Here is a 23,208-nt window from a genome sequence, read left to right on the forward strand (position 1 = left end):
GGGACGTGACCTTCAGGAGGACAGATGTGGCATTAAATGACATTGTTCCCCTTTTCAGTCTCTGACCTTCTGATAACACCAGGGAGAAAGTCTCAGTTAGTGCTATTACGTCTTTAACGCCTCTCTCGATCTTCCTCTGGGAAAGGGGAGAGAGAGAGAGAAACAGCACGACAGAACGTGGGAGCAGGCCCCAAGCCCAGAGCATTCGCAGACAGCAGGATCCATTAGAACATAATAATACTGTTTTCAGGCTTTCCGTACTTATTTTCAAGTTAGTTTCTATTTGTAACCTGAAATACTGGTCTTCTGCTTGTGACAGTGGCCTACAGTCTTGTAAGTAGATGGAAACGGCTGAAGTAGGGAGATGGTGCACAAGCTGTTGGAGTCTGGGAAACGCTGCTTTAGCGCACTCGTTTTCCCAAAATTTCCTTTGTGGTGCATCGGGTGGGTTTTGTTGGCATCCCCATTTTATAGTTGAGAACAGTGAGGTTCAGACAGGGGAAGTGCCTTGCCCCAAGGTCACACAGCTAGAAGGTGGCAGAACCGGGATGGGCACCCAGGGGTGTCTGACTCCAGAGCTTGTGCCCCGGGCTCTTTGGCTCTTGGGGCCGACCAAGCCCCAGGTCAGGACCGCCCGGCTCGTGGCAGGGCTCAGGGATGTTCCTCTCTTCCCCTGCCAGGGAGGCCGTGGAGCAGATGGTGTCTGTGAAGCCACCAGGCTTGCAGACATCCCTGGCCAGAGACAGGCCCAGGCTGGGCCCAGGCAGGGCTGAGGCAGCCCCTCCGGGCCCTGACACGCCAGCCCACCGTCTGGGCAGCAAGTCCGCAGCATCCCACCAGAGCAGCATGACCAGCCTGGAGGGAAGCGGCATCTCTGAGCGCCTTCCGCAGAAGTGTCTGCGCCTAGCCGGGGGGCCCCACCTGGAGGTAGGTGTCCACCTGGGGGCACGCGCCATTCCCGGGTCTCCTGAGCTTTCTGCCTCCAGGCCTTTGCTTGTGCCGTTCCTCTCGGAATGCCTGCTGCCCCTGTCCCTGCCAGCCACTCTCCTGCCCGACGTGCAGGCCTATGCCCAGGGCCACCCCAGCCCCATCCCTCTGCCAGCGCTCTTGTGCCTCCTCTGAGAGCTTGTAGCCCATTGCCTGTGTTTCTCGGAGCCGGCTCGTCACAGCTGGGGTGCTGTTCTTGACTCTATGCCCTTTGTGCCATTAGAGTGGTGACCCTTAACCTGTTGCAGGGTCACAGAGCACTGTAGACATGTGACTTGTGCTATGGACCCTCTCATGCAGTAATGCATACATGTGCACGTGCACACACACACACACATGTACACACAGACTTCTGAGTCCTAGTGAGCCCGTGGTCAGGAATCTCATGAGACCATGAACTCACGGAGGGCAGGTACCTGTGTCGTTCTGTTGTGTTCTTTGTGCGTGCACTAAACCCAGTGGGTAGGAGCTGTCCGTATGTGATGGGTTTTGTTTTCCCAATGCACTGGGCCTGAGCATTTCTGCAGTCAAATAAGACCATGGCATCCCAGGCCCACGCCAGACACGCTGGAAATAAGGCTTTCTCCTCCTTCTGCTAGTCCTTGTCTGCTTCTGGCTCTCCCAAGGGCCGTGGCTGCCGCTTCTCAGGGAGGCAGGACTTGCTCAGGGTCGTCTCAGGGTATGAAGTCCCCGCTGTTAGCCAGATTCTCATGCTGGGGCCTGAAGACCCTCACCCCTTGGGCCTGGCTGCTGGGAGCTAGGCTGGCCTCTCCGGCCCAGGCCAGGATTTGGGAAGGGCTTCCCAGTGTGCCCTGAGCACATTCCCCAGACTTACAGGGACACTGCCTCTTTCAGGAGCCCTGGATGGCATCTCCGGAGACAGACAGTGGTTTTGTGGGCTCAGAAACCAGCAGAGTGTCACCCGTTACCCAGACCCCAGAGCACCGGCTCTCCCACGTCAGGTATCCCAGGACCCCACCATTGTCCCGTCAGTGCCACAGACCTGGGATGGCATGGGATCAAAGTGCCTGTGACGCCCCAACAATGGTTCCTCGTTCCCATCTTATTGATGGAGGAAACAGGTTCAGAGACGGGGAGTGACTTGCCCAGTCTCACAAGCCAATTAGCAAGAGACAGAGAAATTACTATTTGTTGAGCAAATGAACAAGTGAATGAAAACTACAGGGAGGGTGGTGTAAGGTGAACAGGAGACAAGGACAGCGGGCACTCAGGGTGACTGCGTGGAACCCACAGGGAAGGGAGCGGGTGGAGGAGGCGAGGGTGCAGAGTGACGCGGTGGAGCCCCTGTGTCGATGCTGGCCTCCAGAGCCGGGTGCGGGCCCCTTGGGAGGCCCACGTGGCAACCCAACGGTGCGTGCAAAGAAAGGATTAGAAATTCTATTTCTCTTTGTATATTCTGAAGAATAAATTGAGCTTTATTATTTTGCACAATAATAATTTGGCAGGTGTATTGCTATGCAGTTTATAAAAAAAGTAGATGTGTAACATGCGTGCATCCTGGGAAATAGTGTCCTGCCAGGCGCACAAAATCCCAAAGGCTGGGAGCTCGTGGGGTCGGGTTAGCAGGTGGAGGGCTCTGACTCACAGCCTGAGGGCCTCTCTCTGTGTGTCCCTCCCTCCATGCCCCCCAGCACCCCAGGAACAGTAGCCCAGCCCTTCACTGCAACTGTGCCCCCGGATGGAGCTTCCCACCCCAAGACCAGGGGTTCTCCGATCCCCAGAAGAGCCGCTGAGCCCAGCGCACCCAGGAGCCAAGCCCAGAGGTGCCTGTCCAGCCCAAGCAGGCCTCTCCAGCAGGGGGCGCCCCGCGTCTGCCTGGAGCGGGCCTTGGCCGCCGACATGGGTGAGTGGACGAGTCCGGGTTGGCCAGAACCTGGGGGTGGCCGGACCTCATGGATTGAAAAATCAAACACACAGGAAAACTTGCATGACCCTTTAAGATATGAAATATTATAAAGGCTCATTGCAGGAAAATTTGAAATTACAGAGAGGGTAGACAAAAGGGGAAAAAAGAAAAATAATGTGCTGAAAACTCAGTGCTAACATTTTGGTGTAGACTCTGTGGGCTGTTTTCTATGCTGATACAGATGTGTGTTTATTTTCATATGCAGTCGTGCACCGCATAACAACGTTTTGGTCAACGGCAGACCCGCACTTACAACAGTGGTCCCGTAAGATTTTAACGGAGCTGAAAAATCCCTATCAGTAGTGATGTTGTAGCCATTGTAGAGCAACGCGTTACTCACATGTTTGTGGTGATGCTGGTGTAAACAAACCTACTGCACTGCCAGGGTGTAAAAGTACAGTATAGCACATACAATTATGTATAACACACAATACTTGATAATTATGATAATTGACCATGTTACTGGTTTATGTATTTACTATACCATACTTTTTTATTGCTATGTTAGAGTGCACTCCTTCCACTTATACATTAAAAAGTTAACTGTAAAACAGCCTCAGGCAGGTCCTTCAGTAGGTATCCAGAAGGAGGCACTGTTACCATAGCAGACGACAGCTCTGTGTGTGTTACTGCCCCTAGAAACCTAGTAGGACAAGGTGTGGCGGTGGAAGACAGTGATATTGATGATCCTGACCCTGCGTAGGTCTCGGCTCCTGTGTTTGTCTATGTCTTAGTTTTTAACAAAATGTTTAAAAAAAATTTTAGTAATAGAACAAAGCTTATAAAGATATAAAGAAAAAGTATTTTGGTACAGCTATATAATGGTTTGTGTTTTAAGCTGTTATAACAAAAGATTAAAAAATTAAAATGTTTTTGAAGTAAAAAAGTTACTATAAGTCAAGCTTAATTGATTATTGAAGAAAGAAAAATTTTTAAATAAATGTAGCCTAGCCTATGTGTACAGTGTTTATAAAGTCTACAGCAGTGGACAGTGACGTCCTAGGCCTTCACAGTCACCCACCACTCACTCACTGACTCAGCCAGAGCGACTTCCAGTCCTGCAGTGTCCGTTCATGGTAAGGACCCTACACAGGTGTCCATTTTTTATCTTTTATACCATATTTTTACTGTCCCCTTTCTATATTTAGATACGTTTGGATACACGAATATTTACTATCCTATTGCAGTTGCCTACAGTGTGCAGTACGGTAACATGCAGCCCCGGAGCGACAGGCTACACCATCTAGTGTAGGTGTGTAGTAGGCTACACCATCTGGGTTTGTGTAGCACACGCTGTGACGTTCACACAATGGCAGGATTGCCTACGGACACATTTCTCAATGTGTTCCTGATGTTAAGCGATGCATGACTGCATTTGAGACAGGAATACGATCGTGTTATATGTGGATATTTGGTAACCTCCTTTAGTCACTGAACATTGTATCGTGAACGCTTTTCTATATCTATGCAATCTATATGTGATTCAGTTTTTTCCCTTTAAAAAATGCACATGAACTTTTGATTGAAAGAAAACAAATATAGGGAAAAGAACTTAAATGGATGAATTTTCACAAAGTGAACGTGGGACTTTCAACATGATCTGAACCCCAGAACCCCACTCAAGCGCCTCCCAGTCACCGCCCCCTCCCCAGCCATAACCGCTGTGCTGACCTCTAACATCTCAGATTAGCTTTGCTTCTTTTTAAGGTTTGTCATTTAAAATTCTTTTTCATTAAACTTTTTATTTTGAGATAATTGTAGATTTTCACATGCAATTGCAAGCAATAATACCCAGATAACCCATGTGCCTTGACTCGGTTTCTCCCAGTGATAATATCGTGTAAAAGTATAGTACAGTGTCACAGCCAGAGGTCGACACTGCTGGAGTCAGGGTGGGGAACACGTCCGTCCCCTCGTGGGCCCTCGTGTTGCCCGTGGGAGGCACACCCACTTCCCTCCTGCCCCGCCCCTCGTGAGCCGGGCAACCACTCCTCTGGTCTCCATTCCTACAGTTTTGTCATTTCAAGAATGTTATGTAAATGGAATCATATCATACGTAACCTTTCAGAATTAGGTTTTTCACTCAGCATGGGCCTCCAGAAATTTATCCAGATTGTCCCACATATCAGTAGTTAGTTCCTTTGTATAGTGCTAAGTGGCATTCCAAAGAGTTCATTATTTTAATGCATGGGCCAGATTCATGGTCTTTAACCTTTGCTCACCCATCCCTTTGAGAGGTTAAAGGTTACTAATGCTGCCCCAGAAACAAGCACCCATGTGAAGGTGTGACTATAATTTCAGAGGGACGTGGAGGCCGGTCCCAGAGCAGCATGGCGAGATGGTGACAGAGTCTGAGGGTGGCGGGGGGCAAGTGAAGGAGCAATTAACTCCTTGCAGGAAAGGTCCTGCAGACGTGGATGGGTTGGTGTAATGTGGTGTCACGGTGGCTGGAGTCTAGTTAGAAGCAGTTCGGCAGGCCCAGCTCAACCTCCCACTTTCAGTAAAAGCCAGATCTTCTTCTGGTTTTGAGGTCGGTGGGTCCCTGGCCTCCCAGGAGCTTCATCTGTGACCTTGACCCGGGCACCATCTCTTTCATTCCCCCATCATTCCCCCTGCCCAAGTTTGAGCTTTGGGGTCCTCTTTGCCTAAACTCACTTTGGTCTCTCTCTGCCTCCCTAGCTGTCCCCGGCTCGGAGTTCAAGGGGCGAAATCGGATTTCTGAACAAGTGCGCCCCAGCAGGACAGTCAGCCCGCCCCCGACCCCGGCCCCGGCAGCTGCCCCTCTGCCCCGTGGACCGACAGAGACCACCCCCAGCATCCTCCTCACCAGAGCGGGGCGAGAGTAAGTCGTGTCTGGGGAATCAAGCCCTTCGTACGGATGAGAGCGTGTCGCCCACGGGTGGGTGCAGGTGGAGACCTGCCGGCTCACACGGGCCGCTGGTGCACGTCCTGGGCCCCCCAGCTCTGGGCTGTCTCTGTGGGACCTCATTGACCTAGACTTTGAGGACAATTCTCCTTAAAGTGGGAAATGACCTAAAGGTTCACCTTTCTGGTTCACCTCTCGCCCACCTCACATCTGCCTTCCTAGAGAAGTCTGCCCTTTCCCGGGATATGTTTTCTGCAGTTTGCCCATTCTTGTATGAACTAAGAAACTACTGTGGTTTTTGGTTTTGTTCTGTTTTGTTTTAATCCACATGCGGTTTTTCTACTAAGAAAGTTGAACCCTTACTTGTGTGAACAGAGATGGGAAAATAGATTAGTCAGTCCTCCCACCTCTCCCTTTATAGTTGCTTTTGGCCAATAATCACTCACACGCTTTTGCTGGATGGGGTGTCTGTCCCAGGATGCACTGGGGCGACTGCTGCTCAGAAACCAACCCGAGGCTCCCTCGTCCTGTGCAGTCATGAGGCTGTCGTGTTGCCTGTTGCAAATTTGTGTCCATCTGCTGGTGTTTGGCTTCCTGGTCTGGGTTTAATTAGTCTACCTCTGCAGCCTCCCCTGACATCAGTGTAGGAATTAGAGGCTTATTTGTCTATGGTATGCCAGGTCTTGGGAATACGTAGTGGACAAGACACTGTCCTTGGCCTCAGTGAGGCTGATGGACAAAAGGGACAGGCAGTTGCACCCCAGCGTGATAAGTACAGTGATGGCAGAGGTCCCAGGGACTGTGGGAGCACAGGGAATGGGCATTTAGCATAATTGGAGGCTTCAGGGAGGGCTTCCTGGAGGAAGTGGTATCTCAGCTGAGATCAGAAGGAAGAGAGATGGAAGGGTATCTCCAGCAGAGGGAGTGGCATGTGCAAAGGCTTAGAGGGGAGAGAGTGGCTGTCACCTTTGAGGAGCCAGACGTTCAGTATCGCGGTGTGTGTTGAGCATTAAAGGCAGAGGGGTAGGTGGGGAGACCTGCGGGAGATCTCACGGGGCCTTGAAGGCCGTGGCTAGGGGTCTAGACGGCGGCTCACCTCCAAGGAGACATTCACTGACTCCTCCTGGAGTGCACAAAGGCTCATCATGAAGACAGCGAGGGGTGTGTTAAGCAGAGGAGTGGCGGGGTCAGCTGTTGTTTTAGAAAGTGTTCTCTGGCCACTAGGCAGGTGAGAACAGAGGCCGAGAGACTGCCGAGAAGGCTGCCTCACCCAGGGGAGAGATGGTGGGGCCTGGGCTCTCGGGAGCATCCTGGGGAGGAGGAGGAGGGATGACTCGAGAAGAGACATTTAGGCCGTGGGGCCCACAGGACTTGGTAGCTGATTGACTTCAGGGGCGTTTAGGGAAGGAGAAGAGTCTAGAATGACACATATTTCTGGCTGGCCAGTCAGGTGGATACTGGTGCCTTGTGTGGAGATGGGGAAGGAAGTTTGCAGAGAAAGATGAACTTTAAGTGGCAGCCGGTACTTGGCAACTGCGGAGTTAAGTCGGGCAGACAGAGAACTTGATAGAAACAACCTGGAGGGGAAGTGACTCCCAGTGGCTGACCCCGTCCCAGGCCCGATACTCCTTCCTTCAGCGCCTTCTGACCGGGCGCCAGCGTCAGGGGTTAACCGGGGACAGGGAGCCCTCGATCTCTAGCAGCCACCGCCCTCGCGGTTTGTCTTGGATACCCCAGCGGACGTCTCCCTGGGGATTGCCAGGGGAACCCACTGCCTTTGGACGCACGCGGGGCTGGGCCAAAGCCAGAAAGAGGTCTCCACCCCCCTGGCACACTCGCCGAGAGCTTTTGTTTGCTGGAGGTGGCACCAGGGGACACTCGCCCGCAAGTCTGGGGGCCACCAGGCAAGCGCTGACGCTGAGAGCCCGCACCCCGGAAACCAGCCCATGGTAGAGCCACCTCCGCCCCGAGGACAGCCATGCCCAGCACAGACTCTAACGCCACTCCGTGTGTAGGGGTCGTGTGTAGGGGGATCTGGGTGGGATCGCCTGCCACCATGCCAGCAGTGCCCACGGAACGAGCCCTCGGAGGGGCAGGGACTGATGTGAGAGAAACGCAGACAGGATTTACTGCCCAGATGCTCATGGTTAGAGGTCGGGCTGTGTTCGGGGGTTTTGCCGGGTTTGGGCAGCTCTGCGGACGGCGCCCTGCAGCTGCCTCATGGTCAGCGGTCCCTGTTCAGTCGGTGCTGGGCAGCAGCGAGCTGTCTCCTTGTCCACTCCCCACATGTGGCACTTTGCTCTCGAAGCCTGGAGCCGGTTCTGCCGTGTTTGCTGAGCACCCACGAGGTGTAGGGCCTCTCGGGTTCTGAGATGGGGAAGCTTCCTGCCTGCCTGCCAGGGGCTCCCTGTCCGGGGGGAGACGGATGGGTCAGCTCCTTCCTGCCAGGTGTGCAGAGGTCGGCTTGAACAGCGGTGGGACACTTCTCCCTGGAACCCAGGAGGGAGCTGCTGAGCACGGGCGGGAGGAGCCAGGCCTGGCCAGACCGCGAGGCCCGAAAGTCTGAGCCATTTGGCTTCAGCCGGTCCCCTCTTTATCCTGCATCCTCTCCTCTGTCTGGAGAATTTGTCGCTGGTGTTTCTGAACAGCTACTCAGCCCCTGCGTATTAGGAAGGGGAAGCTTCAAAGAAAGGTTCTGTTTTGTTCACAAAATGCACAGGGACATGAACTCAGAAAGGTGTGAAGGTGTGATGCACAGGGAAGTTCTAGAATCATCTGACGGCAGAGGTGGACCCCGTACCTGCTGGGAAGGGACAAAGGCCACTGCATTGGGGCACACTCTGGCGGGGGGGCCGTAGCTCTGTTCCTCGTGCATCTGTTCTCGTTTCTGCGTCCACCCCAACTCCAGCCAGGCCATCCGCGAGCTGCAGGAGGAGGTGTCCCGGCTCCGTCTGCGGCTGGAGGACAGTCTGCACCGGCCACCCCAGGGCGGACCGACGCACCGAGCATCTGCCTCTGACCGCCCCGCCCGAATCCGGGATCGGCCAGCGGATTCCTCAGCCACCTGGGGCTCCCACTATGGCAGGTGGGTGACCCCCAAACTCCCAGCTCTCTGCCCTGGCGGCAGCTGCAGAAGACAGGCTTGGCTGGCCTCTGGCTCTCCTGGACGCATGGACTGGGCACTGCCACAGCCCTCTCCCGCTCGTCCACTCTCATTCTCTCTTACATTGGTTCACCCTGTGGCGTTTGCTGCATGAAAGAAGATCAGAACCTGTGTGTTAATAATAAAGCACAATACAGTGAACATCCCTGAACCCACCCCCAACCGAAGAGCAAGAACATTTCCAGGACGCCCACCCTCTCGCCCATCCACTCAGTGGTCATTTGTTTATGAAGATGACTTACAAAATCAGCTACCTTCTTCTGAGTGTTTCTACAGGGAGGGTACTACCAGATTAAGGTTTTATGGACATTGTCTCATTTATCCTTCCAGTAACCCTCTGAGGCAATTACTGTTGTGATCCCCGTTTGACAGATGAGGAAACTGAGGGTCAGAGAGGCTCAGAGCCATTTTCTGTGAAACTGATTCCAGAGTCTTTGGTTTTGACGTCTGTAATCTCTTCCTCCCATTGTGTTACAAACATTTCTCCAGGTTGACCTTCTCAAAGATCACCTTTAAAGGCTGCATAAAACCTCCCACGCTGACATTATCTCTCTTTCCTTTCGCTAGTAAATCCACAGAGAGATTGTCCTGTGAGCCTGGAGGTGAAGAACAGACCGTCTCCGCAGGAAGGCAGCGAGCCAGGTCCTCCTCAGTGCCTCGGGAGGTGCCCCGACTGTCCCTGAGTAAGTGACCACCTTCCAGGACTGATGTCTAGAGGCCACGGTCTGAGCAGGTGGGCTCAGAGGTCAGAGACCACGGCAACACAGTTCAAGGAAATGTGGAGGTTTTCTGTGCGTCTGTTTTAGGCTATTGTGGTGCTCTGAAGCACAGTGCACCCCTACGGTACCGCACACCTGCTCTGGGTGGGGTGTCCGTAAGGGCTTTGTATTAATAAAGTGTCATCCCGCTGAACCTCCACCGCAAGGGGATCATGTTATTCGCACTCTGCGGATAAGGACACTGAAGCTCAGGGAGCTCAAGGGACGTGCCTGCAGGGACATGGCTCTGGAGCCAGTGGCCGGGATTCAACCCCAGCTCTCCTCCACTTGTCCTTGTCCAGGTCGTTTTCCTACTTGAGCAGTTAAAGGGACAGCTAACTGGGCAGTGACAATAGTGTCCGCCTCGTGGGATCGCTGCAAAGGTGCATGACACAGCACACGCACAGTGTCCAGGCCAGCACTTAGCGTGGGGTCAGGGTTCTGGAAACATCAACTCTTAGGACTAAGGGGCAGATTGGGGATTAAACTCCCAGCACCTGTCCCAGAGCCTGCACTCGTGATATGCCCCTCCTCGAGCTATGTGACCCCCTCACTGCTCCCTCTGATGCCCCTCTCTTTGCACCCAGGTGTGGAGTCTGAGCCGCCCGCCCCCTGGCTGCTCTCTGAGAAGAGCAGGACCAGCGAGGACGGTCCAAGGGCAGCTCAGGACGGAAAGAGAGGGGTGTCCAGTGCCAGACGGCCAGACAGAGTCACCTTCCGGGGCCAGTACACAGGTAGGTGTCCAGGGAGGGGGGGCCAGGGTGAGAGCCGTCCCCAGGGTGGCCTCCCCTGTTATGAGGAGGCTTTTCTGTTTACCAGGGAGCTGTTCCAATATTATTATTTTCTGTGCATTCCGTGATAAGAAAACCAGCAGGGAGCATTGCCTCCGCGAGTCTCGGTGTATTTGTTCATTCATTCATTCAGCAAACAGTTCCTGATGCCTCCCCTTTCCCAGGGTGCGTGCTTGGTCCTGGGAAGCCCATTCAGCTGGTCAGTCATAAAGGGGTTTATGGTCACCTTCTCTTTGCCACCCCGGGGCGTACAGGGTGGACACTGAATCGTGTGTCGTTTACACCTGGCTTACCTGCAGGTTCTGATGCCCCAGGGGGCTCTGTGTCTCAAGAACTGGGCACCTGGCACAGAGTAGAGCTTGAGATGACACACAGGGGCCGGGCGTGGTGGCTCATGTCTGTAGTCCCAGCACTTTGGGAGGCTGAGGCAGGAGAATCGTTTGAGGCCAAGAGTCCAAGACCAGCCTGGGAAACAGTGAGACCCCGTCTCTACAAAGAAATTAGAGAACTTAGCCAGGCATGGTGTGTGCAGCTGTAGTCCCAGCTACTCAGGAGGCTGAGGCAGGAGGATGGCTTGAGCCCAGGAGTTTGAGGCTGCAGTGAGCTGTGATATCACCGCTGTACTCTAGCCTGGGTGACAGAGCGAGACCCTGTCTCTAAAAAAATAAAATAATTTTAAAAAAATTTTTAGGAAGAGATGACATGTAGTATTTCAAGTGCTTAACATGAAAACGCTATATATGGAGAGGTTCCCCTCTTCATGAATCTGACTCCATAGCAGAGAAGACAGAACCAAATGAGTGATTACAGTCAGGGCGACGTGTCTGTCACTGAAACCTGCTGGGAGGGAGGGCCGCCAACCCCAGGTACCTGGGGCGAGGCAGGACACCAGCAGCACGCTGAGGAATTAGAAACGAGAGCATCAGGGAGTCCAGGGCCCCCAGTGCCACCTACACAGTATGACGTGTGAGCCCGCGTGACACAGACGGAACAGCACAGGAGGGGAAGAACCCGAGCCCCTCCACGGTGGCTTCAGGTGACATCCTGGAGGTCTTATCTGAGACCTGGGGGTGGATAAGGCCGGAGATGGGGGCTGGGGGAGGAGGACCGCAGAGGCCGTCCAGCTTCCTGGTGACACCGAGTGCTTACACCTGCCGGGCAGAGGGCTGAGAGTCTCAGGGAGGCGGCCCCGTTGGCTCTTCCCAACGAGCCAATGAAACTGGCGCCATGCGCATCACCATTTTACAGCCACTCCGAGCCTGGGGAGGAAACGCCACTGACCCCACGCCCAGGCCCCTCAGATCCAAACCAGCAAGTGAGGGTCGGGGAGTGGCATCGCTCAGCCCTTCTCACCGTGGCTTTGCTCACCGTCTCTTCCCGGCCCGCTTGCAACTCCTGACTCTGCTGGGGTCTGCTGGTCGCTGCTATAGGTCAGGAACAAGGATCTGAGACAAAACAGAGCAGGAGTCTGGCGAGAGCTTATAATAAAGAATTTTACAATGTGTGTTGATGTATATGTGGATATGTATGTCACAGTTATACATGTACATGTGTGCACATACATGACGTGTGCATGTGCACTCACATGTGCACACTTGAGAGAGAGAGACCATTAAAACCATCTGGGGGAAGAGGAGAGCAATCAGCGTACCAGAATCCTCCCCAATTCTACGTCCACGCAGTGGGCCGATGCTGACTGTTCTGGTTTCTTTCCCCAGGCCAGGAGTATCATGTTCTGCCCCCTAAGACTGTCCCCAAAGGCAATGGCACAGTCACCTGTCCCCACTGCCACCCCATCAGGACCCAGGATGCAGGTAAGGGGCGGTGCCTGGAAAACTGGCCTGGGCATTCAAGGCTGCAGCTTCTTGCTGTCAGGGGAGCGTGTGGCTGGGCCAGACGTGGGCCTGGCCTGAGCTCAGCGGTGGGCTGTAGGTACACGCAAGGGGACGGAGTTGTTCTGGGTGGCCTGCCGTCACACCTGTTGCTCCGGGCGCTGCTGTCTGAAGCCACCCTTCTTGATTTCAGAAGTTCCTGAAGGGTTGTGACAGGTGGGCTCCTGGCAGCAGGGGACCTGCCTGCAGTGATCACATCTCATGTCCCCTCCACCCTCCGGTCACTCCTCATCCTTCCCCGCAAGCCCCGCAGGGAGGTGTGGTGTGGACAGCAGTGGCCTGAGAATCTGGGCACCGCATTCTAGTCCCAGTTCTGTCACTGACTTGCTGTGTGACCTTAGGCCAATTCCTTGACTTCTCTGAGCCTCAGGTTCCACGTCCTTAATGAAGGCGTTGGCGGAGATGGCCTCTGAGGCCTTTTCAGGCAATGATAACGACTCGTGATAATGAGCTGTCATTTAGCAAGCCCCTACTGTATAGAAGGCATCATGCTAAGGGTTTTACATGCATTAATCCCCACAATTGTATGAAGTACTGTAGTACTGTTAGGTCCATTTTGCAGGTGAGGACACTGAGGCAGGACACCTGCCCAAGGGCACACAGCTTACAAGTGGTAGAGACAGGATTTGAACCCAGGTGTCTGTGACTCCAGAGCCCCAGCTCTTTACCACTATGTTGCCCTGCCTGTGCTGGAGTTGGAGTCCCGACAGGCCTCTCCATTCATTCATTCATGCGTGCACTCAGCACCTACCCATACTGGGCCCTAGGCCCTGTCCCCAAGGAACACTTACAAAGCAGAGTGTTCAGAGCTGGGATAGGGGAGCATGGGTGGGGCTGGGGGTGCATGACTCAGCCTGGGGGGGTTGGGAGGGCTGAGCTGAGGCCTGAAAGAGAAGCAGACCCGCCCTGGAACTCACCCAGGCTTGGCATTGGGGATTTTCGTGGGAAGAGAGCAATGGTGTCCACTCTCCTCCTGCTCCCTTAGGCGTCTGCTGACCCCCTGGCTCCCCAGAGGGCTGTTCTGGGCCGCTCCCGCTTGGAGAATGGTTCTGTCTCACTGAGGCTGAACAGGGGCTGCGGTCAGGAGAGCCCAGGCTTGAGATCCAAGCGCTGCCGCTCCCCACTCTGAGACCTTGCAAGTGACTCACCCTCTTGGCTTGAGCTAGATGCAATCCTCTCCTGACATCTTTGCCTCCTCTTGTAGGTGCTGCTGCCACCAGAGACCTGCTGGGACCAGCTCCCGCTGGTGTCCTTCACTGTCCCCTGTGTGGTCGAGCTGGACCCCCCCCAGAGGGAGAAGGCCCAGGCCCAGCCACCTCCGGTAGGGACAGACGCTCCGTTCCTTCTCAGCCCGACCCTCGGCTCTCCTTGACCAGGGCTCGGGGACCCGGCGAGTTTCGGTGGGGCGGCTGCTCCCCCCAGTCTGGGAGTGGAACGGTTGGGGCAGGGGATCGGATTCACAGAGGGTGACGCTCCGCAGCGTGGGCAGCCCAGCGCCCAGCTCTCCCCCAGGGGAGCGGGTGCTTCAGGCGGGGTCTTCCCCAGTGGTCACTCTGTCTCTGTGACAGGTGCAGAGAAGGCAGCCACAAGGAGAAACGCACCAGCCACTTCCAGCCCCAAGCAGAGGAGCAAGCATGCGGGGTCGCCGTCCCGGCCGCCCCCTGGACTATGGTACCTGGCGGCCGCGCCCCCAGCACCAGCCCCTGCGGCCTTTGCCTACATCTCCTCGGTTCCCATCATGCCTTATCCGCCAGCCACTGTGTAAGAACCGTTTGTCCCGACCTTCCCAGCCTTTTTTGGATCTCTGAGTACATTAGCATTCAGACGTGGGTCGGGCAGCTGAGAACCCAGAAGCCACGGACTCCCGTGTTTTATCCCCGTGTGGACAATGTGCCGTACAAGCCCAACACTCACATAGTCACTCAACAAACCCAGGTGCCAAGGAGAGTGCTCGGCCCTGGGGACCTGGCAGTGACTGGGACTGGCAAGAGGGTCCTGCCCCCTGGGAGCTTACAGCTTCGTGGGGACGGAGAACCATAACTATCTTCCAGTTCCACGTGGGTCTTCTCAGCACACAAGTGATGAATGCTCACTTTTTCAAAATAGGCTTTATTTTTTAGAATAGTTTTAGATTTATAGTGACATTGAGCCGATGTAGACAGAGATCCCGCACGGTCCCACCCCTGCACACGCAGTTTCCCCTCTTATTAACATCTTACATCAGTCTGCCACAGTTGCCACCGTTAGTGAACCGATAGGAATGCAGTATTTTTACCCAACGTCCGCAGTTCATTCAGGTCCCCTCAGTTTTTATCTGAAGTCCTTTCTCTGTTCCGGAATCCCGCACCACATTCAGTGGTCATGCCTCCTTAGGCTCCTCTTGGCTGTGACCGTTTCTCCCAGAGTTTGATGACAGTTTTGAAGAGGGGTGATCAGGTATCTCGTAGGACTTTTTGCACAGACTTTGGAGGTAGCATCAGCCCAGACAAGAGAGACTTGGCAGTCAAGGCGGAAGTGACTCAGGTTTAGAGTCGGACGGAGCTGCGTTGGTATCCCATCTGCCCCTTGTTGGTGCTATGACCTTGGCACAGCTTAGTTCTCTCTGAGCCTCCACTTTGCCATCTGTTAAATGGGGGAATGGTCTCAGCTGTGTACTGCTGTGTGAGCATTAAGTGAGGCATGTGGCAAAAACCAAACGAGATCTGTGGAGTTTGTAGCGTAGGGCGGGCTGAGCAAACGGAAGCTTCACCATCACGGAGGATATTGTTCTTACTCAATATTGTCATTAGAGAGAAGAAAAATAAGTAAAAGTGGGTTTAACATGACAGGATTGTGTAGGGAAAAAAAAGCCTGGACTCAGGAGTTGTTTTCCAAAGTGGCCGCACCGTTTACGTTCCCACCAGCAGTGCACGAACGTTCCGGTTTCTCTGCATCCTTGCCAACACTTGTCACTATCTGTCTTTTTCGATTTTAGCCATTTAGTGGCTGTGAGGTATGGGAGGTGGCATCTCATGGGCGGTTTTGTTTTGCATTTGCCCGGCGGCCCATGATGTTGTGCATCTTTTCATGTGCTGGTTGGCTATTTGCATATCTTCTTTGGAGAAACGTCATTTCAGATCTTTGCCACCTGTTTTTACACACGGCACAATAAATAATGCAGGGTAGAAAGTGGGGGCTCAGGAATGAGACCAGAGCTTGCAGTGTGCCAAGCAAGGTGCCAGTGACTGACTCTGCGAGTCCTCCTAAACTCATTCCTGCTTTATTTAGGCAAATGCTTCCTCATCCCCTCCCCCCACCACGCACACTTTATTCAGCAGCGCACGGGCCACACCCCCTTCGCACCCACTGCTGGTTTCTTTGAGCCCCGAATTTAGTGGCCCCAATGAATGCAGTAGTCACTTCTTGGGGAGATTTGTGCTTCATCTCATGGCTTGTCAGCTCATTCCCACAGCACTTTAAAACAGCACCCCACATTCCTGCAGGACCGGGCAGGGAACTGGCCCTTCCACCCAGTTCCCTGGATAAATGGGAGCGGACTCCGCTCCTGCAGAATCCTAATTATTACCACCTTTCTCCAGCACCCCACACTTGGCAAGTGGGACTCCCATATCACCCCTCCACGAGGGGGATTTGCTGCCAGGCCTGGGGCGATCCTGGTCTCCCCGATCTCCGGCTTCTGATTAGGCTGCGGGGGTCCATGTTTGCCCCTTCCGTTGCTCCCGGAGCGCAGCACGCTGGCTGGCGGGTAGATGGAACTGACCCTTACTTCCCTCCTCAGGTACCACGCAGCCGCAGGACCTACCTCAGCCCCCTCAGCCCCACCAGCCGCCGAGTGGCCCCCCGCGGCCTCCTCCCGGCCAGCCCGGGGACACCGGCACTCCATCCAGCTCGACCTGGACGACCTGGAGGAGCTCAACGAGGCCCTGAGCCAGGCCGTCCGGGCGGCCGAGAGCGTCCGCGCCGCCACCAAGCAGATGAGCCGCTCGCTGTCCGCCGACCTGCGCCAGGCTCGCAGCCTGCGGGGCTCCTGCCTCTTCTGAGTCCCGGGGGGCCCAGAGACACATGGCTGGGCAGGTGGGCAGGTGGGCAGGGGGCCCGCTGCTACCCGCCAGCCAGGACTCGGCCGCAGCCACTGAGGCCCAGAAGGGTCTCCCTGGAGCACAGGCCCGGCCTGCCCAGTCCCATTGTCTTTCGAGTGGAGGGGGTGTCGCCCGGTCACCCAGAGAAGTGACTTCCCAGAGCCACCAGCCCCCTCGTGGAGGTGCTGGGACCAAAGCCACCCTCGGCCCAGGTGGCCCCTGTGGCAGTCTCTTTTAGTCCTGCGCTTGTCCCCCTCAGCTAAGAATAGATATTTTACCTACAGATGGACAGATTTTTTTTTAAAAACTGAGGAGTTTTCCTGATCTTGGATCCTCTGTAGGAGGCCGGGTAAGAAAGGAACAGTCCAGAGTTTCTGGAACGAACTGTCCCCCACCTGTGGCCGGCCACTCTGGGGCAAGCATCTCTGGGAAGGCCGTGGCTGGAGACCTTTCTCCTAGTGACTGGTGATCAGTGGGGCATTTTAGGATGTCAGGGCCCCAGGGTGGCATGCGCCTGGCTTCTCCATGGCGGCAGAGGCCATGGCTGGGACAGGGACAAGCTAGAGAGGGGCCTCTCAGTACCTCAACCCAAGGCCCCGGCTCCCCCTGCCCCCAGGATGTTGGTGGCATTGCTAGTGGCATTGCCAGTGGCCAGCTATGTGCCAGGTCCGGCCAGGGCATCGTCTGTGGCCGCGAAGCCAGGCTGTCTCTGCTCCCCACGCAGTCGCCGAACGTACCTCAGCATTTCTGGAATGTGTGTGCTTCAGTGATGTTTGTATATTTGAGGCATTTAAAAATCTATTTTCGTTACAAGGGCAAGTGAAGCAAGAATGCATATTGATCTTAAAAAAAAAAAGAAGACAAAAAAGTACCCAAAGCCATCCATGTCTGTGGTGTGTGTCATTAACCTTTGATTTCTAAAGTCAAGTTTGTGGGGTGGCCGGTTGGACGCCCAGCCAAGCCCTCTCCCCAGGGACCTGCTAGGTGCTCGGCCTGCCTCCCTCTGGTGACTTGGTTTCTGCACTTTTCCTCTCTGCCCATCTCAGAACCGTAACTCTCTTGAGTGGAGAGACCTGCAGGGAGGGGCTGTCTGGACAAGCCCCTTTTTACTGAGGCCAGAGATGTTATGAGACACACAGCAAGTTTGTGTCCACAAAAACACACGCCTGGACTCCCTTTCCAGTGCTCATTTCAACAGCGAACAACACCTGCCGTTTACTGAGCACCTGCCGGACTTGGATCCCTTTGCAAAGCCCTCCGCATGTCCTGCTCCACACGGTCCGCCCCCAGCCCCCCAGACTCCCACCACGCCCCCATTTCACTGCTCAGGAGAGTGAGGTTCCACTGGGCCCTCTGCCCACTCTGCTTCCGGACAGAGCAGAGTTTGAACTCACATTTGCCTGACCCGAAAGTCCACGTTGTTTGGCACAGGTTTTGCCCCCTATGTCTCTCCAACCCCTGTTTCTTCCTCACTTGGCTTTTTCTTCCATCCCCCCCGCTTCTCCCTGCCTACCACCCCTGGCTGTGTTTGTTAATATGTGACTTGATGGTACATGTTGTGTTCAGGAGCAGCAGGCTGTAGCAAGCTTCTCATCTTTCTAGACTGGTTTGGATGCCCCTTCCAGGAAGGCTTCCCAGACTTCCCCACCCAGAAGGAACATTCCCCGTGCTGGGCTCCCACAGTGTGTGGTGCCTGTCATCGTCCACCCAAGCACGTGTGCTGGGTATTACCGCAGGGGCTCTTCTTGCCCAGTGCCAGCCAGGGCTCAACTCAGCACAGGCTTCAACATGAATGAATGAATGAATGAATGAGCAAATGAACAACGACTAACAACCTGACTATTCTAAATGCAGACATTTTATTGATGCAAGTTGGGGGAAGAGCTGCGATACAAAGGGCGGGTTGGGTCCCCAAGGTCCTGACCCAAGGCCACATCCTCCTAGGACTCCTTTTCCTTCTCTCTCTCCTCCTCCTTCTCTCTCTCCTCCTCCTTCTTTCTCTCCTCCTCGTGCTGCTTCTCCAGCGGCTCACACTGATCCTGGAAGATGGCGGGAGGGAGGGGAGCAGAGTGATTGGGAAAGGGCAGGGTCTTCTGGGGGGGGACGGGTGCACTCTGGCCTGTGGTACCAGCCCAACTAGGGCTCCAACCCTGGCTCTGCCACTTCCCAGCTGGGTGACCTTAGACAAATCATTTTCCTCTCTGAGCCTCAGCTTATGCGCCTCTAAAATGGGGGCTCGGACCCTTGAGACCAACTGGCATTTCCTGAGCCCTTATGCCCTGCCACGCCCTTAGGCTGCAGCTCCCGGACCCCTCACCACCACCACCACTTTGCTGACGATGTCACTCAGGCTCAAGGCAGCATGTGACCTGCCCGAGGCCCCACAGCCAGTGGATGGGGGCGGTGGGCTGTGGGCCGTGAGCCCTTTCCCAGGACCCTGCGGCTGGGGATGGGGGGACAGTTGGCATCACCGGTGGCCATGAGAGATGACCTCAGGTGGCAAACGAATAGGGAGACATTTTTATTTTAATAGTTATGAAAATATTTCACGTATATCAAAAGAAAATTACAACCAGCTCATCAGCTCTGCAATTTTGTGGATATCACGGCGTAGGGCAACACCAAGGAAAGCCTTTCATTTAACACAGGTTTAAAGAAAAGTGTGAAGGAGACCATTATGCAGGTAATTCTCATTTATGGCAAAAATCGGGATGGTGGTCCTGGACTTGCACAGTTTGGATGACACCAAAACCCACAATACCGATTCCCCGTCGCACAGGTATTAAAAATGAGTGGGGTAGGGGTGGGTACGAGCCTGGGGTGCGGAGGCATTTTTGGGTGGTGAGTCCCCGTGTGTCTCTCCTCCTGCCTGCAGCGCCTCCCCCAGCTCCTGCTGTTCCCCCGTGAGCCTTCCAGGGGCCCCTGCAGTGGCCTCCCTGCTTCCGCAGGGACTTCCTCCGCCTGGGCTCTCGTCCACCACCCCTGGGCCTCTGTGAAGCTCAGCTGTCGTGCGGCAGGTACTCAAAAGCAGGAGGCCTGCCCTGCTGTGTGGCCTTGGCTGGCAGCTTTCCCTCTCTGAGCCCCTGGTATTGCCCCGGGCGGGACGATGGGCAGGGTGGACACTGCCCAGTCTGTTGTGTTTACCTTTTTCCAATCGGTGTACATGACTTCGGACTTGGAAACGCCCACGCACGTGAGGGCCTCGTAGAACTCTTCCAGCTGCTCCTGGGTGGCCTCCGGCTTGTCAGCTACGGGGGGAGCAGGAGGCTGGGTGAGCAGGCTGCAGGGCCCGGGCGAGACACCAGGGAGGGCTGGGGGGCTGGGGGCCCGGCCCCAGGGGCGGGTGAACCTAGGGCAGGAGCTTGGGGTGCCCAGGGTGCCTACTGTAGAAGGACAGTCCCCGCTTCTGCTCATCTTCCGGGTAGAAGTCAAGTATGAAGGTCCTGGGGTCCTTGAGGAACAGCAGGTGACCAAAATTATCCCTTCCCAGCTCTGGAGGAGAAAAGAGGCTCTGGGTGAGAACAGGGGGTGGCACAACGGTCCCCAGCTCATGGGCGAGGAGGTGTGGGTGTGCCCAGGGCCACACAGCGCCCGGCCCTGCAGTGCCCCAGGCCCCACGCTGAGCCCTTTAGGTGTGTGGAATCGTGGGGGGCCTCACGTGGGCTGTGGCTGGCAGGGCCTGTCTCCCCCTTTTACAGATGAGGGAAATGAGGCCCAGACAGGAGCCTCGGGGCTGCTAAGTGGTGTTAGTTTAGTTCCATCAGCATTTGTGTGCCCCTGCCATGTGCCATCTCGGCAGTGATGGTGGGGACGAAGTCACCACCTGCCCAACACATGGGCTTCCGCCCTCAGCTTCCAAAGGTTCTTAAAGAATGGTTGGGAGAAAGGCAGGTTTGGAGCCAGCCTTGGGTTTCCATTCTAGTTCTAATGACCAGCTATGTGATCACAGGGAAACCACCTGAGGTCTCTGTTCTTCTGTTTGTCTGATTATTGCAACATGCTCTTACGATTGTTTGTAAATACTAAGTGGGTCAACTCATGCAAAGCACTTCGAACGGTGCCTGGCACATACTAAGAGCTCGAAAACATTGGTGGTTATTACTGTGGTTATTGCAGTGTTCAGAGACAGAAGTGAGTTTGTCCTGTATTCTCTGTGTCCAAAGCCTCAAGGTTTCAGTCCCAGACCCCCTCCTTCGGCTGACCCATCCCATTCCACATGGCAGACCCTCCTGCCAGAGGACCGGCTCTCACCGTGTCTGGAGAAGGTCCCATTCTCCCACTGGATACTCAAGTAGGTGAAGTTATAGATGCACTTGTCCTTGCTAAAGCCAGACAGAAGGTGGGAGAAAAACAGCAAGACGGTCAAGGACAAGTGGACAACCACCCATCACAGACCAGGGGCAAGAGTCGAGTGGAGGTCAGAGTCAGCGCCCCCCACCCCATTCTGCAGCTGGGAGGGCCGAGGCCAGGAAGAGGGAGGGACTTGCTGGGGTCTTCCAGCCTCTAGGATTAGAAGCCAGAAGCTGAGTGGGGCGAGCTGGAGTAGGGGGTCTCACATGGTTTGGTACTCTCTGACTTCTATCACGCTCTCTGTCTTGTTGGGAGCAAAGTAAAAGAAGGCCGTCTGGATCTCCTCGGCTGCCTTCTTGTACACGGGGTCTCGAAAGGAGGAGGCGATGTAAAACCACTTGCCAGAGATCTGGGAAGACAGCAGGAGCAGGTGACAGGGGCTTGATGCTGAATCCTCCACAGTCAGCCAGGGCGAGACTGGGCAGATCTCTCCCTCCGTTTTCCAAACGGGGAGACTGAGACCCCCAGCGGGGAGTGGACACGCAGGAGCCCACCCCGAGGATCAGGCATCCCCCTGGGTGGCCCCTCGATGCCCAGCACAGAACTGTCCCCGTGCTGTGGGACTCTGCAGGGAGGCACCTGAGTTTGGAGGCAGAGGAAGGAGCGGGGGGCTGGCCCCAGCCCGCAGGGAGAGGGAAGCCCAGACGCAGGGGCAGCTGCCCTCGGGGACAGGGCTCGCCCGGGCACTCACCCGGTCCAAGGTGGCATTGGTGATGGGCCTGGCTGTTAGGTTGGCACACACCGGGCTCTGGGCGTCCAGTAGAGGCAGGAGACTCAGGACTGCGAGGGCCCAAGGCAGTGCCATGCTGAGCAGAGGAGGCAGCTAGAGCCAGGCAGAGCTGGTGGCCGGAGGGCTCAGTGTCCTTTATAGCAGGCTGTGGGAGGGCCACCCACAGAGCAAGTGTTTGCTTTGTGTCTGTGACACAATCCTGCCGGGGCTTGGAAAATACACAAAAGTTCCCTCAAAGCCAGCTGTAGGTACAGCCCCCGAGTCCTACTTCCTGACCTGGAGATGTTACAAAAGCCTAGTGTTTGGCTTGTTCAAGGCCAAGGTGGGTGTGGGGCTGGAGTGACATCAGTTAACGTATGTGAGTCTGTAGATTTCAACAGAGGGGCCGTCACCGGCAATCTGTCCTGTTTTCCTTCAACTCCCGTCCCACTGAGCACGGAGACTTCCGTGGGACCAGCCATAAGCCACGTGCTGCAGGCACCTGAGGGGCTCCCAGGCTAGCGTGGGATGCGTGGGGGTGCGGTGAGGGCAAATATAGATTCAGTTCCACCGAGTGTGGTAACAACTGTGTAAGAGCCAAAGTTCAGGGGGCCCCAGCCCGGCCCCAGAGGCAGGGACTGTTCCGAAAAGGGGCATCCAAGCCGAGTGTCGGTCTCCAGTAAATGTCTTTCTTGAACAATCTCCCGGCCTCTAAAACAGGAACTGTTCTCCCCATTGTCCCTGACCCCTGCCATTGGGGCGCTTGCCTCTCTTTCCACCAATGCACCCCCATCCTAGGGCATGCCCCCCACACAGTGGACACTCCGTGAATACTGTGGAATGAAGGACTCCACTGCCCTTTGTATTTCTCTCTGATGGGGCAGGTCTTTATCCATGTGAACAAATACTTTCAATGAGTATCATTATGCCATGCTTACAGTTTTGTATTGTCATCCATTTCGTATAATTTGAATAATTTTTCATGTCTCAGTGTAGTCTGTAGTTAAAAATTATTGGGTGCTTCGTTTCATTCGTTTACTGCAGTCTAACTTAAGCCTATCCCTTCTTTATACCTACAGCATTTTGTGTGGTGATTTTGCCTCTGATGACGTGTCAGAGAGTGACCAAGTCGCCTTCTAAAACTACCCTGCTATCCAAGAGGGAGAAAAGCAAGTGTCATGTGCGAAGTCTTGTACACTAATGTTCACGGCAGCGTTACTCAAAATAGCTAAAACTAGAAACAATCTACACGCCCAGCAACAGGAAAATGGAAAACACATCGTGGCATTTTCATACAAAGGTGTGCTACTCAGCAATAAAAATAAATGAACTACCGAGACATATATTGTGGAGGAATCTCAAAAACATTATGCTGAGCAAAAGAAGCCAGACACAATGGAGCACATACTGTGCAAGTCCACTGACATGAAGTTCTAGAACAGCCCAAACTAATCTATAATTTTAAGAATTGGATCAGTGGTTGCCTGAGGCAAAAAGGGCAGTTTGATGGCAAAAGGGCACGAGAGAGCTTTCTGAAGCAGATGGCGATGTTCTGTGTCTTCATCGTGGTGGTTACGTACACGTGTATGAGCTATGAAAACTCGTTGAACTGTAAGCCTGAAGTGTGTCCATTTTATTTTATTTATTCTACCTCAATAAAATGGATGTTTAAATAAACCTTCCTCC

The 23,208-nt window shown here is 54.6% G+C and overlaps 2 protein-coding genes across 5 annotated transcripts in view; one reads left to right on the top strand and one right to left on the bottom strand.

The window, feature by feature from the left end:
- The window catches only part of AKNA (AT-hook transcription factor), a 52,989-nt gene extending 36,463 nt beyond the window's left edge, over nt 1–16,526 (top strand). For 3 of the 4 annotated variants that reach the window (XM_045563541.1, XM_045563540.1, XM_045563543.1), the window contains 12 exons: nt 681–927; nt 1,843–1,949; nt 2,640–2,851; nt 3,120–3,179; nt 5,594–5,756; nt 8,689–8,865; nt 9,511–9,626; nt 10,289–10,435; nt 12,211–12,306; nt 13,589–13,705; nt 13,953–14,145; nt 16,163–16,526. In XM_045563541.1, coding sequence (XP_045419497.1) covers nt 681–927; nt 1,843–1,949; nt 2,640–2,851; nt 3,120–3,179; nt 5,594–5,756; nt 8,689–8,865; nt 9,511–9,626; nt 10,289–10,435; nt 12,211–12,306; nt 13,589–13,705; nt 13,953–14,145; nt 16,163–16,424 — 1,897 coding nt within the window. In that variant the 3' untranslated portion in view covers nt 16,425–16,526. The remainder of the gene's footprint in view (nt 1–680; nt 928–1,842; nt 1,950–2,639; nt 2,852–3,119; nt 3,180–5,593; nt 5,757–8,688; nt 8,866–9,510; nt 9,627–10,288; nt 10,436–12,210; nt 12,307–13,588; nt 13,706–13,952; nt 14,146–16,162) is intronic. The other variant, XM_045563542.1, reaches the window with a different exon arrangement.
- Nucleotides 16,527–18,303: 1,777 nt separating this feature from the next.
- ORM1 (orosomucoid 1) lies at nt 18,304–21,664 on the bottom strand. Its single transcript, XM_045563545.1, has 6 exons — nt 21,505–21,664; nt 21,020–21,162; nt 20,715–20,785; nt 19,848–19,955; nt 19,608–19,711; nt 18,304–18,502 (listed from the first exon to the last, which is right to left on the bottom strand). Exons 1-6 carry the CDS (start codon nt 21,616–21,618, stop codon nt 18,404–18,406), a joined length of 639 nt encoding a protein of 212 aa, XP_045419501.1. The 5' UTR covers nt 21,619–21,664; the 3' UTR covers nt 18,304–18,403.
- Nucleotides 21,665–23,208: the final 1,544 nt, after the last annotated feature.

This window comes from Lemur catta, chromosome 10 (assembly GCF_020740605.2).
Source record: "Lemur catta isolate mLemCat1 chromosome 10, mLemCat1.pri, whole genome shotgun sequence".
NCBI lineage: Eukaryota > Metazoa > Chordata > Mammalia > Primates > Lemuridae > Lemur > Lemur catta.